Source organism: Triticum urartu, chromosome 2, assembly GCF_003073215.2.
Source record: "Triticum urartu cultivar G1812 chromosome 2, Tu2.1, whole genome shotgun sequence".
Classification (NCBI taxonomy): Eukaryota; Viridiplantae; Streptophyta; class Magnoliopsida; order Poales; family Poaceae; genus Triticum; species Triticum urartu.
The window spans coordinates 693,173,403-693,190,284 of NC_053023.1; the positions used below are offsets into that span (position 1 = coordinate 693,173,403).

At 47.1% G+C, this 16,882-nt stretch overlaps 2 protein-coding genes across 4 annotated transcripts; both read left to right on the forward strand.

The window, feature by feature from the left end:
- Positions 1-10,500: 10,500 nt before the first annotated feature.
- On the forward strand, positions 10,501-12,933 carry LOC125539799 (pentatricopeptide repeat-containing protein At3g20730-like). The gene is made up of 2 exons (XM_048703318.1): positions 10,501-11,453; positions 11,865-12,933. The coding sequence occupies exons 1-2, from the start codon at positions 10,856-10,858 to the stop codon at positions 12,917-12,919; spliced, it is 1,653 nt and encodes a 550-aa protein (XP_048559275.1). The 5' UTR covers positions 10,501-10,855; the 3' UTR covers positions 12,920-12,933.
- A 17-nt stretch (positions 12,934-12,950) lies between these two features.
- Positions 12,951-16,675, forward strand: LOC125539801 (peroxidase 1-like). Of its 3 annotated transcripts, XM_048703320.1 has the most exons (5): positions 13,019-13,152; positions 14,739-14,836; positions 14,913-15,101; positions 15,321-15,489; positions 16,033-16,675. In XM_048703320.1, exons 1-5 carry the CDS (start codon positions 13,140-13,142, stop codon positions 16,464-16,466), a joined length of 903 nt encoding a protein of 300 aa, XP_048559277.1. In that variant the 5' UTR covers positions 13,019-13,139; the 3' UTR covers positions 16,467-16,675. The 3 variants fall into 3 exon arrangements, with proteins under 3 accessions (XP_048559278.1, XP_048559277.1, XP_048559276.1); XM_048703321.1 differs by lacking the exon at positions 14,739-14,836 and having other exon boundaries at positions 12,951-13,152; XM_048703319.1 differs by lacking the exon at positions 13,019-13,152 and having other exon boundaries at positions 13,854-14,836.
- Positions 16,676-16,882: the final 207 nt, after the last annotated feature.

Consider the following 16,882-nt stretch of genomic DNA (forward strand, 5'->3'; position numbering starts at 1 on the left):
ATGGGTGTTCGATTCATCACAATGTAAATAGATTATTGACTCTAGTGCAAGTGGGAGACTGTTGGAAATATGCCCTAGAGGCAATAATAAAAGCATTGCTATTATATTTCCTTGTTCATGATAATTGTCTTTTATTCATGCTATAATTGTGTTATCCGGAAATCGTAATACATGTGTGAATAATAGACACCAACATGTCCCTAGTAAGCCTCTAGTTGACTAGCTCGTTGATCAACAGATAGTCATGGTTTCCTGACTATGGACATTGGATGTCATTGATAACGGGATCACATCATTAGGAGAATGATGTGATGGACAAGACCCAATCCTAAACATAGCATAAGATCGTATAGTTCGTTTGCTAGAGTTTTCCAATGTCAAGTATCTTTTCCTTAGACCATGAGATCGTGTAACTCCCGGATACCGTAGGAGTGCTTTGGGTGTACAAACGTCACAACGTAACTGGGTGACTATAAAGGTATACTACGGGTATCTCCGAAAGTGTCTGTTGGGTTGACATGGATCAAGACTGGGATTTGTCACTCCGTATGACGGAGAGGTATCACTGGGCCCACTCGGTAATGCATCATCATAATGAGCTCAAAGTGACCAAGTGTCTGGTCACGAGATAATGCATTACGGTACGAGTAAAGTGACTTGCCGGTAACGAGATTGAACGAGGTATTGGGATACCGACGATCGTATCTCGGGCAAGTAACATACCGATTGACAAAGGGAATTGTATACGGGGTTGCTTGAATCCTCGACATCGTGGTTCATCCGATGAGATCATCGAGGAGCATGTGGGAGCCAACATGGGTATCCAGATCCCGCTATTGGTTATTAACCGGAGAGTCGTCTCGGTCATGTCTACATGTCTCCCGAACCCGTAGGGTCTACACACTTAAGGTTCGGTGACGCTAGGGTTGTAGGGATATGTATATGCAGTAACCCGAATGTTGTTCGGAGTCCCGGATGAGATCCCAGACATCACGAGGAGTTCCGGAATGGTCCGGAGGTAAAGAATTATATATAGGAAGTGCTATTTCGGGCATCGGGACAAGTTTCAGGGTCACCGGTATTGTACCGGGACCACCGGAAGGGTCCCGGGGGTCCACCGGGTGGGGCCACCTGCCCCGGGGGGGCACATGGGCTGTAGGGGGTGTGCCTTGGCCTATATGGGCCAAGGGAACCAGCCCCAAGAGGCCCATGCGCCTAGGGTTCAAGGAAGGGAAGAGTCCCAAAGGGGGAAGGCACCTCCTAGGTGCCTTGGGGAGGAGGGATTCCTCCCTTGGCCGCACCCCCCTAGGAGATTGGATCTCCTAGGGCCGGCGCCCCCCCCTTGGACTCCCTATATATAGTGAGGAAGGAGGGCCTCTCATAACACATCTTTGGTGCCTCCCTCTCCCTCTCCAACACATCCTCCTCCTCCATAGTGCTTGGCGAAGCCCTGCCGGAGTACTGCAGCTCCACCACCACCACGCTGTCGTGCTGCTGCTGGAGCCATCTTCCTCAACCTCTCCTTCCCCCTTGCTGGATCAAGAAGGAGACGTTACGCTGACCGTACGTGTGTCGAACGCGGAGGTGCCGTCCGTTCGGCGCTAGGATCTCCGGTGATTTGGATCACGTCGAGTACGCCTTCCTCATCCCCGTTCTTTGAACGCTTCCGCGCGTGATCTACAAAGGTATGTAGATACAATCCAATCACTCGTTGCTAGATGAACTCCTAGATGGATCTTGGTGAAACCGTAGGGAAATTTTTGTTTTCTGCAATGTTCCCCAACACTATATGAGTCTGATTGTCAAACATCGCAATCTATGAGAGTAGGGTTCTCTCTAGTAAACTCATGAAAGGTCACGGAGTATGATGCATAAGCTCCACATGCGGGGAAGACCCACGGTAGCCACGTATCGGTCAAGGCTTTATGTGAAGCTAGATTCGCAGAAAACTTGCAGTTCAAGACCCAGTCCACTGTTCAAGTTGCTTACTAGTGTAGCATAGAGTTCTAGGTGGAAGTTCAACTTAACAGTCTCCACTGCAGTACCGGTATATAAAACAATGTTTTGGAACCAAAGGCAAATTTCTGTGTGCCTCTGGGATCTGGTGGGGGATTGCTGGAATTTAGTCTATTTTGGGCAGCCCAATAACTATTTCAGAAATTCCTAATAAATCCTAGAGGCACACTTAGCCCATTTGTGCAAGGCAAGGGATACTACTAAAGTTTAGTCCCACATTGCTAGTTTAGTGGGAGTTGGACCTCCTTATAACGGAGGTTCTTTCCCCACTTGTACGAGCATGAGAACAAGAGAGATATCCACGCGCGCTCCTCCTCCTCCGCCCGCCTCGCCACGCCACGCCTCGTCATGACGCGCCGCGGGTTGCGGGAATGAGCCAATGTCTAAATTTTTGCCACGCGCTACGGGTATACGAAAGGTCACTCGGGAGCTAGAAAGTTTTTACTGTAGTGGATATTGAATACGAACGCTGCACCCTTCGGCTGTTGTCTGTTCGTTTCATCTCCCACGTTCCCTTCAGCTCCCGGCGCAGCCTCTCGCCTCCTTCTCTTGCGCCTATAAAAGGGAGGTCGCTCCTCCCAGAGAGACGCACCAGAACCTCTTCCTCCTCTCATCACAAGTTCCTGAGCACTGCGCTGCTGCTACGATCTTCCCCATCCCGGCTTGCGGCGTGCACCGCAGGTCGGGACAGTAGGCCTCCGGAACCGCACCTTTTGAGTCCTGTACGGGAGAAGGGTGATAAGGTTTTTGGGGAGCGCTCAGCGCGACTACTGGTTGCTTCATCACGGACGATCCGGTCGCCGACGACTACTTCCCCGACGACGACTTCTTCCCTGACGTCCACAATCTCCTCGATGACATGGCAGGTGAGGACACCTACCCCAAGTCCAACACTTCCACTGCTGCTGTCCCGTACGTGTTCTTGCTCTTTCTGTTAGATGTCATGACACAGTTCTTTGCTCTACTTTCCGTCCTACATGCGTTAGGTTCTACTTCATATATGCGACTTCATCTAGTGTCTGTTCTATATGTGTTTAGTTCAAGTTCATATATGCAGATGCTCTTTACCTTCTCTTTTTCCGAACGCATGACTTGTTCTATCTCTACTATATTAGTCTTCCTTTATCTAGTATTTCTGTTAATAAAATCATTTGGTAAATTGCTCATATTTCCAACAGCCCCTTGGGGCGCACGAACAGCATCGGAGGCAGGAGCTGCAGGCCCGCCTGGATCCATAGAGTTCGTTGCCTGGACAGTCGCGGGGAAGAAGGAGTAGATGCAGCGTTGGGAAGAGGATAAAGAATACACGTGTTGGCTTCCTGATGGCTAGCGCCAGCGTGGCGAAGTGACCGGCCCGAGCATTCCGTCGGCGCACTGCGCGCAAACGTTTCCCTTTCCTTACTGTTGACTGACCCCACCAGTCATTTTAGTATTTTTTTTGAGAACCACCAGTCATTTTAGTATTGCACACGATTGAAACGCCGGATATGCTTTTTTTTTTCTTTTTTCCCGATTTTACTGTTCATCAGGAACATTTGAACTCGGGACCTATGGGAGATATCCTTTGGATCCTGGGTGTATACACACCTGATATGAGATTTTTTAAAATGAATTAATAAAAAGACAAAATTTAGAAGTTTTTAAGAATAAACTTGACTTTATTTTGCACTAGTATATAAATTTTTATGAATAAAAAATCAGCGTTGACTTTAGGGCAAAAAGACAAAAATTATTTGCTATTATAGGTCACCATTCACACTATTTTGGCAGAAAATTTGTTTTTTGAAAAGAAGTCAACGGGGGTTTCACTTTTTGTGGATTTTTTTACAAGTACAATGGAAGGTCAAGTTTATTTCAAAAAGTATTTTCAGAATTTTTTGACTTTCTATTGAATTACTATTTTTTTTCATATAGGATTTATATACAGCCATAGACCAAAGATTCATGTTCGGTGACCTTCACCGTGATTATGGTGGAAATATTATAATTTTTTTAAAAAATTGGTTGAAAAACTAGCGAAGTACTGCGTCTCTAGTCCATCCTCTATTTTCTAGTGAAACTAGAGAGGTACCGCGTCCCGGAGTAGCGGTTAACTACGAGTAATGCTAGAGCAATGGAGGATTTTTTTACAGGTTCAACGGACTAGCCAACATGGATGTCAACTAAAAAAAGCCAACATGGATGTTTATGATTGACCATAGGGGCAGGGAGGGGCCCATTCCAGCTGAAACTCAGAGGGGAGTGAGGTTAGTTAGAAGGGGATCCCCGTAAAACCCGGTAAAGATAAAGGTTCATGCGTTTAGAATTATCAATTAACCATTGTAGTTTATTTTAAGGAAATACTTTTTCTTCGATACACCCCTCAAGAAAAATTTACATATTTAGATGCAGATTAAATGTGTAGATTAGAAGTTATCCCTTCAATAAAAAATATTAGCTTATTCTGATCTCTTGTTTAATGCACTGAGAACCCCTCAAAAAGGTTAGAATTAGTTGATCGTGAATGTACGAGAATACTCTTTATAAGTAACTTTAAGATCCGTGCAACCTTTTAGGGAGGGAGGGGGGGCATACCAAAGCAAAACTCAAGGAAAAGTGATTACTACATCTTCTAGTCTCTTCAAAGGCATTCTACCCCATCCACATCTTCTTTACTTCTTCGAAAAATAGCTTTTCATTCTTCATATTTTCCTTCTACCCCATTTTCCTATAGGAGAGGCAACTCTCATTAAAAATGAGCAAGACCACGTCCTTGAAAGGGTTGTTGGCATTGATCTTAATTTGGACTCAGAAAAAAATCCTCTAAAATCACACGACTTAGGATCAGCTTGCACAAACTCACCAACCTTCCCTCACAGAGATTTTAGCAACGACACATACTGTCGATCAAATCATGGATTTGAATGCAAATTTCTAATGAGGGTTTCATGAAACCCTAATTTTTTTGAGGGGTCATGAAACTGTCATTGCTATGGAAGATATAGGGCCCTTCTTCCATCACCCTCTCCCAATCGCCTAGGCAAGAGAATTGCATGATGTATAGATTGTCATTTAGCAAGTGAATTTTCACTTTTTTTCGAGTAGGCCACCCGCATATTTTTGTAGAACCAAAATGGGCCTAAGAAGTCCACCCTTTGAGCCGACAATCTCACCCTTTCTTTCCAATTCATGACCCCCCCCCCTCTCCCCTCCCTCAATAATAAAAAAAAAGAATGAGCTGCCTTGACTGCAGCCCGTTTAAGCACCGCACGGCCGACCGCGTGCTTCCCGCTCACTATAGCAGCTCCCCTCGCTCCTCATGCTGGTGACTGCTGCCCCCGCCGGCGCCGGCGCCGCCGCAGCCTCAGAGCCTGCAATCTCTATCAGCCCTGCCGGCCGTCGCCTCAATGCTAGCGGTCATCAACACCGCAATCTGAGAGCTTGGGCATAATTCAATTGAACTTTGCAACTCTATGCTTAAACAATACAAATTACAAAATTATAAGATTCAATTTTTTGGTTAACAAATTGCAAAATTCAGTTTCCAACTTCCATAAAAATCAACCGAAGATCCGACATTTCAGTTTGTCTATGTATTTCAATTGAACTTTGTAACTCTATGCTTAAATAATACAAATCTTATACACAACTTACCCGTTTAAAATAAACTTAATAAATACATCTAACCATATAGACGCTGTAAAACGCGGTGGTTCTTAGAGCATCTCCAACAGGCGCCGGTCGCGCCGCGCGCAAAAAACACATATGCCGCGCGCGCATCGGCTGGTTTGGCGCGGCGCGTTGCGCCCGCTCTAGCAGCCGCGCTAAAATGCAGCACGCGCGCGCCGCTCCATCAGCGCGCGCGCTCATTCTAGGCTATTGGAAAATAGATAGATTGCATAGATTTTTACGATACAAAGGTATTTTACATCGGAAACATAGATTGCATAATAATTAAAAACGACAAACGATAAAACACGAGATAGATTGCATAAAAGAAACTAATCTAAGTCGCTATTATCACTATCGTCATTCTCCTCGGAGGTGTCGTCCGAGATATCCAGCCAGATGTCCAACCACCGATCATCATTCGGTGTGAAGAACGACTGCCCACCTGCTTCAACGAGATCGGACTGCGCGTTCGCCAACGCCTTGCGCCGACGCCTGTCCAACCGCGCCTCGCGGCGCCTTCGCGTGTCCTCCTCACGACGCCTTGCCCAGTAAGACTGCTCGTAGGCGACGTCCTCCGGGTGGCGGCGCCGCCACTCCGCCATGACCCGCTCGTCCTCCTGGGCGATGAGGAGGCGGCGCTGCCGCTCGGCGTGCTCCGCATGGTCTTGTGCCGTGTTCAGACGCGGCGGCGGGGCACGGTCGAGCGCTTGCTGGAGTGTGTAGACATCCTGAAAGTTCATCTGGCCGCGCGGCCGGCCTAGGCGCCACGCCGCCGCGTCGTACGCGTGGCCGGCCTCGCGCGCCGTCCCGTACGTGCCAAGGCCGAGTCGGAGATCGCCGGAGTGTATCTCCGCGTAGTAGCCGCCGTTGGGGCGCAGGCGGACGCCGCGGTAGCCGGACGCTCCTCAGCGGCGCGGCGGCATGGCGGTGCGTCGGTGACGGGGCGGCGGAGGCGCGTCGGTAACGGGGCGCTGGAGCGGCACGTGGCAGAGAGAGAGAGGAAGAGAAGAAGAGGAGACGTGGAGAGGCACGTGGGGCGCGCCGCACTTTATAGACACACCGAAAGCGGCGCGCAAAAGATGCGCGCGAGCTAGCGCCTTTTTCCGCGCGCGTGGTTTTCCCGCCGCCGCTGGAGCGCGGCAAAACGCCCCGCACGCGTTAAAGGCTGCGTTTACCGCGCTCGCGCGTCGTTTCACGCCGCCGTTGAAGATGCTCTTAAACAAACATCCCAGTACTCCACACACGAAGCGCGTGGAACACATCGAACGGCCTCGGCCTCGGGCCGGACCGATCACCTGAGCGGCGCCAGTGCGGCGGCTTCGGCACACCAGGCGCCGGGGGCCGAGACGGCTTGCGCGACCCACCAACCCCGGGCACGGGACCCCACCGCCCAGCTGGCTGACGATAGTGCGCCGGGTTGCGCTCCTGTGCCGGCGGCGAGTGCGCTGCTGACCGGCGCAACTCATCATCCGGCGGGGTTCCTGGGGCGGCTTCCTCCTCGGCGTCACCGCTCCTCCGTCCCGGTTCGTAGCTCACCAGAGCCGCCTCTCCGGCCTCCCCTGCTGCTCCCGGGCGAGGCAGCGGAGAGAGGCGCAGATGTTCTTCCTTACCCGCGATAGGGATGTTCCTTTGCTGTTCCTCGGAATTGAGTTGGTAATGGCGAGAGGGATGCGCACCAAGGCCAAGTGGTCTGGGTCTGGCCTCGAACGGTGGAATGTTGAGGAAGAAGATGACTACAGCCGTGAAAGCGAGTGAGAGCTTCATGGCTTGAGACTGCGTGCACCAAGTAGAGAGGAGTGAGAGAGCAAGGCCAGAGCTACATGCTTACATATAACCCCATACGTACCGGCGGCTGAGACTGGGCTGGGATTACAGAAAGACTGACCTTATGACAATGTGAGAATTGAACAGTCCTGCCTCCTGGTTGGGTGAGTCAAACCGCCGCGTAGTTTGATCGATCCTTTGTCTGCATTATGCTGCCAGAACAAGGGAATCGAGGGCTCCTTGGTTGTTCAGATGCCGCGCTCTCTGTCGCTAGCAACCAGCCACAATATGCCTTCTTCTTTCCTCGATGTTGACTCCACCAATCATTTTAGCATTGCACACGATTGAAACGTAATAATAAGTAGCAGGTGACCAGCTCCATGATTATGGTGGACATGTTACAACTTATTTTGTGCAAATTGGTTGGAAAGCTAGTGGAGTAGCGGTTAATTACCGTCGTTTTTTCTAGGAAGTTTATAGTCTCTCTTAGCCCATCCGCAAAAGTTTAATATGGGGCAAAAGAAATTTGGTTTGGGGAATTAACACCCATCTTCCTGCAAAAAAATAAAAGTAAATAGTTCACACCCATCTAGCCCATCCACCATTTCCTTTAGTTTTCCAAAAAATAGCTTTTCATTCCCCATATTTTCCTCCTCTGTCTCGTATTTACTCTAGCAGAGACAACTCTCCTAAAAATGGTGAAACTATAATGCCACACACAATGGCGGGGGGGGGGGGGGGGGGGGGGGGGGCTGTTGCCCCTCAACATTGAACCAACTTGTGAAGGAAAAAAATTGTGAGGGTTTAGATTAAAAGTTTTTTAGCTTTTGGCCCCCAAACTCTCATATTTTGTATTTCACCCCCAGCTGATTCTGTTCAGCTCCGCCACTGGCCGCACGTGCCCATTGCCGCTGTCGTGCACCCTCCCGCATGCGGCGTATCTGCAGCCCCACGACCCCCATCATTTCCATCGAACTTTATTTTTTCACCTTTTCATCTTACCCATTGCCTCCGGCCACAGTGGCACTTCTCCTCGGAGGCGCTCCTCCCCCATTGTCCCTAGACACGAGCAAAGATGCACCACGTCGGAGGAGCACCTATAGAGGAAAAACTCAAGTACATGAAGAAAGTGTACACAAAAAGATGGCTGTCAGCTGCCATTGTCAATTCCGAAGAATCCTTGCGTTTTGAACCACACCATCGCGCCTGAGAAGGACGAGGAGAGTAACCCGTTTAGACGAAGCAACACTCAATCCACGGCCTATGGAGGACGACTCCTTCGTCACACAATACGCCACACTTGATGAAATTACTTTTGCCGATCATCTATCCAATGCCCCTAGCTCATAGACATCATCTAGTGGCCAGAATTTATCGTTGTTCCGTAGAAGGAAGAAGGAAGGAGAATGAAATGAAGAGAGACTTCCATATGGGATCGAGTAGGTTTGCGGAGTTAAGTTTGGATAATGAGCTGAATGGACAAAAGTTTAATTTTCTAAAATATGAAGAATTAAAGGATGGGACATACGATGGAGAACTTATGGGGATGGGCTAAAGATGCCCTAATAGAAACTCTAGCAGATTCATCATATTGGTCCTTCATAACACATGTGTAGCCGGTTCCATAATGCTGTGCGCAAACATAGAGTTGCCATAATGTAGCCTTCATATTTTTCTTGCAATTAGGACCCACATGTCATTGGGTCATAAATTCTCTTAGCGTATCACACCAACTTAGATCAAACAATGATAATAACTCAACAAATAATATTAAAAACATTAATGCGAGTACAACAGTTAATCCAAATTAACAAATATTATTACAAACCATAATCAACGAGATTTGTTCGTTGTTGGAAGAAAGGTTCATTGGTGTGCATGTCATCAACAATTCGACGGAACAACCAGTCGGTCATCCGTAAGCGTCCCCAAAATACGTACAGAGTGAAGGTACAACCCAACACAAGGTAGTCGGGCATGAGCCGCTCGTGTCCGATGAATCTGTTCCGACAAAATGTCGCATGGCCGACTCACGATCGTGGACGCCTCTCTTCCTTGCGGTTGATGCTATCCATTCAACAACCATCAATATTACCTCGTCTTATTCGACGTCCATCCGGTTGATGACTCTGGTATGGTTGAGTCAAAAAATATGATGATCGAGAGCCGTATGGTTAGATTTGCAATAACTCATACTTAGCGTCTCGAAATACACTAAACCAAACTAACCTTGTAATCGAAAATAGGCTGCACCAACCGTGACCCATTTAAGCGCCGCACGGCCGATCACGTGCTTCCCGCTCTAGTGAAATTTTCTATTTGACGCATGTTGCAGCAAATAGTCAGTCCTCCACACATGTACGAATGAGCGGTCGATGATATATTGGGCCGGCCGATTTAAGCATGTTTTCTTGTTTGGTTTTATCGGTTTTGGAAACCTTTGTTTCTAAACAAGGGATTTTCTGTTAGTTCTCTATTAGGTTTTTCGGTTTCCTTTTTGGTTTTTATTCTTCTGTTCATTTTTTCTTCAAAAATTCACAAATTTCAAATGTTTCAGAACTCTTTTGAAATTCAAAAATTGTTTGATATTTTAAAAATTGATTCCATTTAAAAAATGCTTGGAATTTAAAAAATTATGCCTATTTTTTCTAAAGCTGTTCACTTTTTGTTTTCTGAATTGAAAAGTGTTTGGATTAAAAAAACTTGTTCAATATTTTCAGGTATTCTTCATTTTTTTTCAAAAAATGTTAGAATTTCAAAATTTGTTCACACTTCTAAAAGAATATTCAAATTTTACGAATCAGTTTTTTATTTTGCGTAAAATGATCCAAATTTTATTTTATTTTTTCGAAATTTTCCAAAAATGTTCATAAACTTGAAAAATACTCCTATGTTGCGATGCTACAGTAATCATACAGTAACACCGGGACAACAAATAATTGCTACAGTGCTCTCGCTGCACTGAACATCGTTACAGTCAGTGATTGTTTGATACAGCGCTAATGGGCCGGCGGCCCGGCCGTGCTGCCCCTGGACGCAATAAGCGTCATATAGGAGCTCCTCTCGCTCTTCTAAAAAAAAAGCTCCCCTCGCTAGCAGCGCCCCTCACTCCTCGTCCTGTCGACTGCCGCCGCCGCACCGCCGCCGCCGCCGCCCAGGAGACCGGTATCTAGATTAGCGCTGCCGGCCATCGCCTTAATGCCAGCCATCATGAACACCGCAACCTGAGAGCTTGGGCATGCCATGGGCATGGGATCGGAGCCTCGGCAGCAACGCCGCCGTCCCTGCGCCATCGTCACTGACCAAACCAGGCGGCCGGAGCTCCCACGAGGAGGTACACCTGCTCTGGTAGACTGAGCTCTTCCTAGTCCGGAGGCAAAGCTTCTCTATTCCACATCTCGAAGGGGAAGAACCGCGCGCGACAATGGCCAGGGCCGCCGACTACTACTCCCTCCTCCAGAGCTGCATGGGCTGCTTCCGGCAGGGCAGGTCCCTCCACCGCAGGCTCGTCGCGCCCGCCTCTCCCCCGGACCTGCACCTCAGCACCAAGCTCGTCCTCTTCTACGCCAAGCACGGCGACGTGGCCGCCGCCCGCAGGGTGTTCGACGGAATGCCGCACCGGAGCGTCGTGTCCTGGACGGCCATGGTCTCGGGCTACTCCAGGAACGGCCGCCCCTGGGAGGCGCTGGAGCTGTTCGCCCTCATGCGCACTTCCGGTGACGCCAGGCCGAACCAGTTCACGTATGGCAGCGTGGCCAGCGCGTGCGCGTCGGCTCGGTGCGTGAGGAGCGGGGAGCAGGTACACGCGTGCGCGGCCAAGGGGAGGTTCGTGGGGGACATGTTCGTGCAGAGCGCCCTCATGGACATGTACCTGAGGTGTGGGTCTGTGGCTGACGCGAGGCGGATGTTTGTGGAGATGGAGAGGAAGGATGTGGTTTCTTGGAATGCCTTGCTCAGGGGTTTTGTGGAGCGTGGGCATTGCAGTGACGCGCTTGGGTTGTTATCCTCAATGCTGAGAGAAGGTACGTGCTGGCAACAAAATCTGCCACTCATTGCACTGCTTTGAAATGTGCAGTCCCGCTCACATACTGCTATAAACACCTCAAATCCGTGCCCTTCATTGTAATTGTAGTGTGGCATGCATGCCATATTTGATTTTAGTTCAAAACAATAATATGATATACAAAATTTGTGACTCTCTGAATATATAGTTTTTTCTTATAGAAATGTACCAGACAGGGTAACCAAAATTGTTACTCATCTCTGAGGTAACGTTGACATAAAATTAGCTCTTTCAAAGAAAAATAAATCCACTGTTCAACTTCTGTTTGTCTTTTAGGCTTGTTAGTTTAAATTTCTGTTATACTGCCGTTGAATGTTCAAAGTGCATATTTTCCTTGATTGTTAACCATTCACATAAAAAAACTTGACAGAAATGCTGCCTGACCATTTCACATTTGGAAGCGCTCTAAAAGCTTGTGGAGCAGTCAGTGTGCTCACTAACACGGAGCTGATTCACACTTGCATAATAAAGTTGGGCTACTGGAGTGAAAAGGTTGTTATTGGATCACTTATTGATGCTTATGCAAAATGTCGGAGGATGAGAAGTGCACGAGTGATATATGACTCCATATGTGAACCAGACCTTGTGTCGTCTACTGCGCTGATCAGTGGGTACTCCATGGATAAAAACCACACTGAAGATGCAATGGAGCTTTTCTGCAAGATTTATCGTAGGGGTTTGAGGATTGATGGTGTTCTGTTAAGCTCCTTGCTTGGCCTTTGTGCTAATGTTTCATGTCTCAGATTTGGGACACAGATTCATGCTTACATGTGCAAAAAGCAGCCAATGGGAGACGTGGCATTGGACAACGCTCTAGTTGATATGTATGCAAAGGCAGGCGAATTTTCAGATGCCAGGCGTGCTTTTGATGAAATGCCCTGCCGAAATGTGGTTTCATGGACTTCACTCATTACTGCCTGTGGGAAAAATGGTTTTGGGGGAGATGCTGTGAGCCTTTTTGAGAGGATGGTGGAGGATGGTGTGAAGCCAAACGATGTGACATTCCTTTCTCTTCTGTCTGCTTGTGGCCATTCTGGTCTGATGAGCAAAGGGATGGAGTATTTCACTTCCATGATGAGCAAGTACGGTATTGATCCAAGAGCTGAGCATTTCAGTTCTGCTATCGACCTTCTTGGCCGTGGGGGTCAGTTAGAGGAGGCGTGGAAGCTAGTGGAGAATGTGGATACTCAACCCAACTCGTCAATATTGGGCGCTATGCTTGGAGCTTGTAAAACGCATGGAAACATGCCTCTCGGAGAAACTGCAGCCAAGAATCTTATCAGTAAAGGTGCTGAGAGTTCTGTACACTATACCGTGCTTGCAAATTTGTATGCGGAATCTAATTTATGGGAGGATGCTCAAAGTACAAGGAAATTAATGGCTGAAACATCTGGAGGCAAGGAAGCTGGTTGCAGCGTTCTCTGAAGATTACTAATAAAGTTATGCTTTCCAAGATATTCAGATAATGGTCATTTGCCCTGATTGATGCACCAAATGCATCTGGATTACACCTCAGACCTTTGTCCACAATGAACCTGACCGATCCAACATGTAGAGCCTTCAGATCTTTGTAAACTCTAACCGACTTCAGAATCTTGCCCGTTTGATTAAGCAGTGAGAATCTAATGACTTATCAGCAGCCATCATGTTCGTTCAGGGTAAGTGCACATTGTGCTTAATATTAAAAATAAAAACTTTTGTACAGTTTGTTCATTTGGATAATCTGTTGGGTTACATTCTCTGTGAATGCATATCTTGCAACTTTTACTAACTGTAAAAGATTTGTGGATGCCTGTTTGACTCATAAAGTCTTGTCAGTATTCTCAATTATGTCCGCTGTATTGATTGTACAGTCACAGGTTTATGGTCTTAATCCTTTTTGTTACTTCAAAGTTGTCTCTATCTGATACCTATAAGAATACTGTAAGAACATGCAGTGGATAAACCAGTTTGTTATTCCCTTCTGTACATGACTATATGGCGATACCCTGTTTTCCCACTCTATGCTATCCATTTCTCTTTTGATATGGGTACAAATGTTGAGTATTTTTTCAAATAGGTGGATACATGATTTATGACTAATCTGTGATCCTTCCTTTATATGTTGAATCTGACAGTGCCAATATCATGGCCTTGATCTATTGCATACCCTGTGTCGGTGTCGAGTGAAGCAGATTTTAAACTTTTAAGTCTCGAGAAACCAAAAGCCACCACGTTTCAGCAACCCAGTGAATAATTGAATATGTTATCGAACCCATGTGCTCTTGACTTAAGTTTTGTTTGTTGAGTTGATTTACCTAGTAAAATATGTTAATCACTACTTTTGATCTGAATGGCAAAATATTTTTTTGTACCATTGTAGAAGATCTTATATTTGTTGAAAATGGCATACATTTTTTTTCAGTATCATATTGTAGTATAGTCCTGACTGATACACCAAGCTTGCTCGTCAGCTCGATCATGACGAATCATAGAACTGAAACGTCTTCTTTTTTTAACTTGCATGCATTTGACGAGCGGTTGCTGCTCTATGAACTAGCATAATACGGTTAGTCTTCTTTCAAATTGCATCTGAGGATAATTATTACCAGAATCAGTCGTTCCCTAAATAATATTAAAATAAGGGATGATAACAGCTAGCAACTTACAGTTCAAGTATTTGATTTGGCACTTTTTAGGAAAATGCCGTAGTCACATCTTAAGAGTGTCGGTTACACAAGTGCATGGGCCATGATGGATGGTTATCATTCATCCAATGCCTGTTGGCTAAAATAGCTCGTAACTGGTAGATTACAGATCCTTAACTTCTGGAACACTTGCTATCCCATCATTACTCCCTAGATGCCTCATCCGAGACTATTATACAATTCTTGCACATCCACGCTAACCACAGAATTCCTGAAATACTGATATTCAATCATATGCTGAAGTCTTAGCCAATCTACTGTCTGTGTGATATAAGAAAATAGTACAGCTGTAAAGGCATGTAGGCTTCTAGAGCCACTATACTAATATTGAGCAAAATGGCTTGCTTACTATCACTTATGTGCAAGCTAAGCAACTGAACTATATAAAGCAGGCTGTGAGCTCTAGTTCACCTAAAAAATCAGCAAGGACATTCACAACATGGTTTACAGACTCCTCTTTGGATTTCTCCTTCCTCTTGTCTTACAACCCTCCTTAGTGTTATGCAATCCACCAGAGCTGAAGATTGGCTTTTACCAATACACATGCCCGTATGCAGAGGTCATTGTTCGCGATGAGATTGCCAGGATCATCTCCCACGTCCCAAGCCTTGCTGGTCCTCTGCTTCGCATGCACTTCCACGACTGTTTTGTGAACGTGTGCACACACCTTAGTCTCTTCTGAACTGCTTCAGTTGAATTTAGAGATGTACTGAACTGTTTGTGCTGTGCAGGGTTGCGATGGTTCTATTCTGCTTGATAGCATACCAGGATTACCATCCGAAAAGGAATCGGAACCGAACCTCAGCCTGCGAGGCTTCGGCACAATCGACCTTGTCAAGGCTAAACTGGAGCAAGCCTGCCCTGGAGTGGTCTCATGCGCTGATATCCTAGCTCTCGTGGCAAGGGATGTTGTACTACTGGTAAGAACTAGCAGTTTTGTTCATTAGTTTTGATCTTATTCTTCAAGTAAGAGAAGTGTCATAGTTCCGAAAAACGGCGGGGATAGGACGATTCAGGCCAACACTGGTGGCAAAACCCACACAGTTTTGACCGGCTTCGCGGAGTTTGACCATCTCTTGTGTATTTACTGGACAGTACCTGCTCTTGCTAACCCAGCTTTCATTTTCACTATGCAACAGACCCATGGGCCTTACTGGAATGTTCCAACTGGGCGGCGAGATGGGTTGAGATCGGTGAAGGATGAAGCTTTGAACAACCTACCTCCACCTTTTTTTGATGCCACTCGTAATCTGAACCAGTTCTTCGTCCCGAAGGGTCTTGATGCGAAGGATCAGGTGGTTCTGCTAGGTATATACTATTCTTCAGGAACTAAACTCGATGCATGATCTAATAAACTAGCGCATCTTCTCTCCTAGTTTTGTGTAGCCTATGCTCTTCTGATTCTTCTCTGTTTTAATTTACTTGAACTTTGCCGATCCCAACAAATCTCTAGTAGCATCCCCCAATAAAGGTGCTCGTTTCCATGCACAACTAAGCAATGGGTTAATCAAGCAAGGCCGTATGCTGTATGCACGTGCCAAGTCAACAGAGACGGGGAAAACTAAACTTTGTCGGTTCTTGTAGTTAAAGGGTTAGCATGATGCAAAACCAAGAGTCACTTTGTTCTGGTAGAAAAACAAGTATAACTCCTTATTCGAAAACTAGTACGTGCTACATTATTTGCTGTTCATTTTGCCCGCGCATAAGAGATGGGGTAGAAAACCTCTGTAGTTCACGATAAACTAGTAATGTGTTGCAACTTTATTTCTGATTGTTGCAAATATTGCAGTTCACGCTCTGTAGGAAACCATGGAAACCGACACATTCTAACTTGTTCATGCATATTGACAGGGGGGCACACCCTTGGGACCTCCCACTGCTCGTCCTTCTCGGACCGGCTGTACAACTTCAGCGGCACACAGATGCCGGACCCGGCGCTGGACAGGCGGTACGCGCTGCGGCTGAAGAGCAAGTGCAGGCCCGGCGACGCGACGACGCTGGTGGAGATGGACCCGGGGAGCTTCAGGACATTCGACGCGAGCTACTACCGTCACGTCGCCAGGGGGAGGGCGCTCTTCACCTCGGACGAGACGCTCATGCTGGACCCCTTCACCAGGGACTACGTCCTGCGCCAGGCGGCCGTCGCCGCTGCCGGCGGCTACCCCGCCGAGTTCTTTGCGGACTTCGTGGCGTCCATGGTGAAGATGGGGAACATGCAGGTGCTCACCGGCACGCAGGGCGAGGTCAGGCGGCGCTGCGGCGCCGTGAACCTGATTGGCATGTAGGCCGCTGGCGGTGGTCAGTGATCACCGGCCCGTAAATTATCGAAAGTCTGTGGGTATTGTATAATTGATGTGTATTACGCGTGTACATTTGTGTGCATCATTGTCTTTCTTCATTTGCATTGTTTGTTTGTGCGATGTATTCAAATTCAAATAAAATGTTTGCTTGATTGATTCGGTGGAATAAAATGCCAGCCTCGATGAACACTCTACAGGAAACTTGAGGCTGGGATGTGCTTTCTGGCAGAAGAGTTTACTTGGTGCCATGGATATTCTATTTCCGTAGGCCGTAGCTAGCTAGCTAATGGATTAAGCATAACAACAGATTAAGCCAGCTCCACATGGATGGACGTGGACCACGCCATCCACTCGTCAACTCTTCAAGCTTGCCTCACACTCCTTGTACACTTCCTTTCCAG

What these genes read in the sequence shown, in the direction of transcription:
- LOC125539801 (XM_048703319.1), top strand. Translation starts at nt 14,621, where the DNA reads ATGGTTTACAGACTCCTCTTTGGATTTCTCCTTCCTCTTGTCTTACAA. An exon ending in TCCACGACTGTTTTGTGAAC is followed by an intron (nt 14,837 to 14,912) that starts GTGTGCACACAC and finishes TGTGCTGTGCAG; the next exon opens with GGTTGCGATGGTTCTATTCT. An exon ending in CAAGGGATGTTGTACTACTG is followed by an intron (nt 15,102 to 15,320) that starts GTAAGAACTAGC and finishes ACTATGCAACAG; the next exon opens with ACCCATGGGCCTTACTGGAA.
- LOC125539799 (XM_048703318.1), top strand. Translation starts at nt 10,856, where the DNA reads ATGGCCAGGGCCGCCGACTACTACTCCCTCCTCCAGAGCTGCATGGGC. An exon ending in ATCCTCAATGCTGAGAGAAG is followed by an intron (nt 11,454 to 11,864) that starts GTACGTGCTGGC and finishes AAAACTTGACAG; the next exon opens with AAATGCTGCCTGACCATTTC.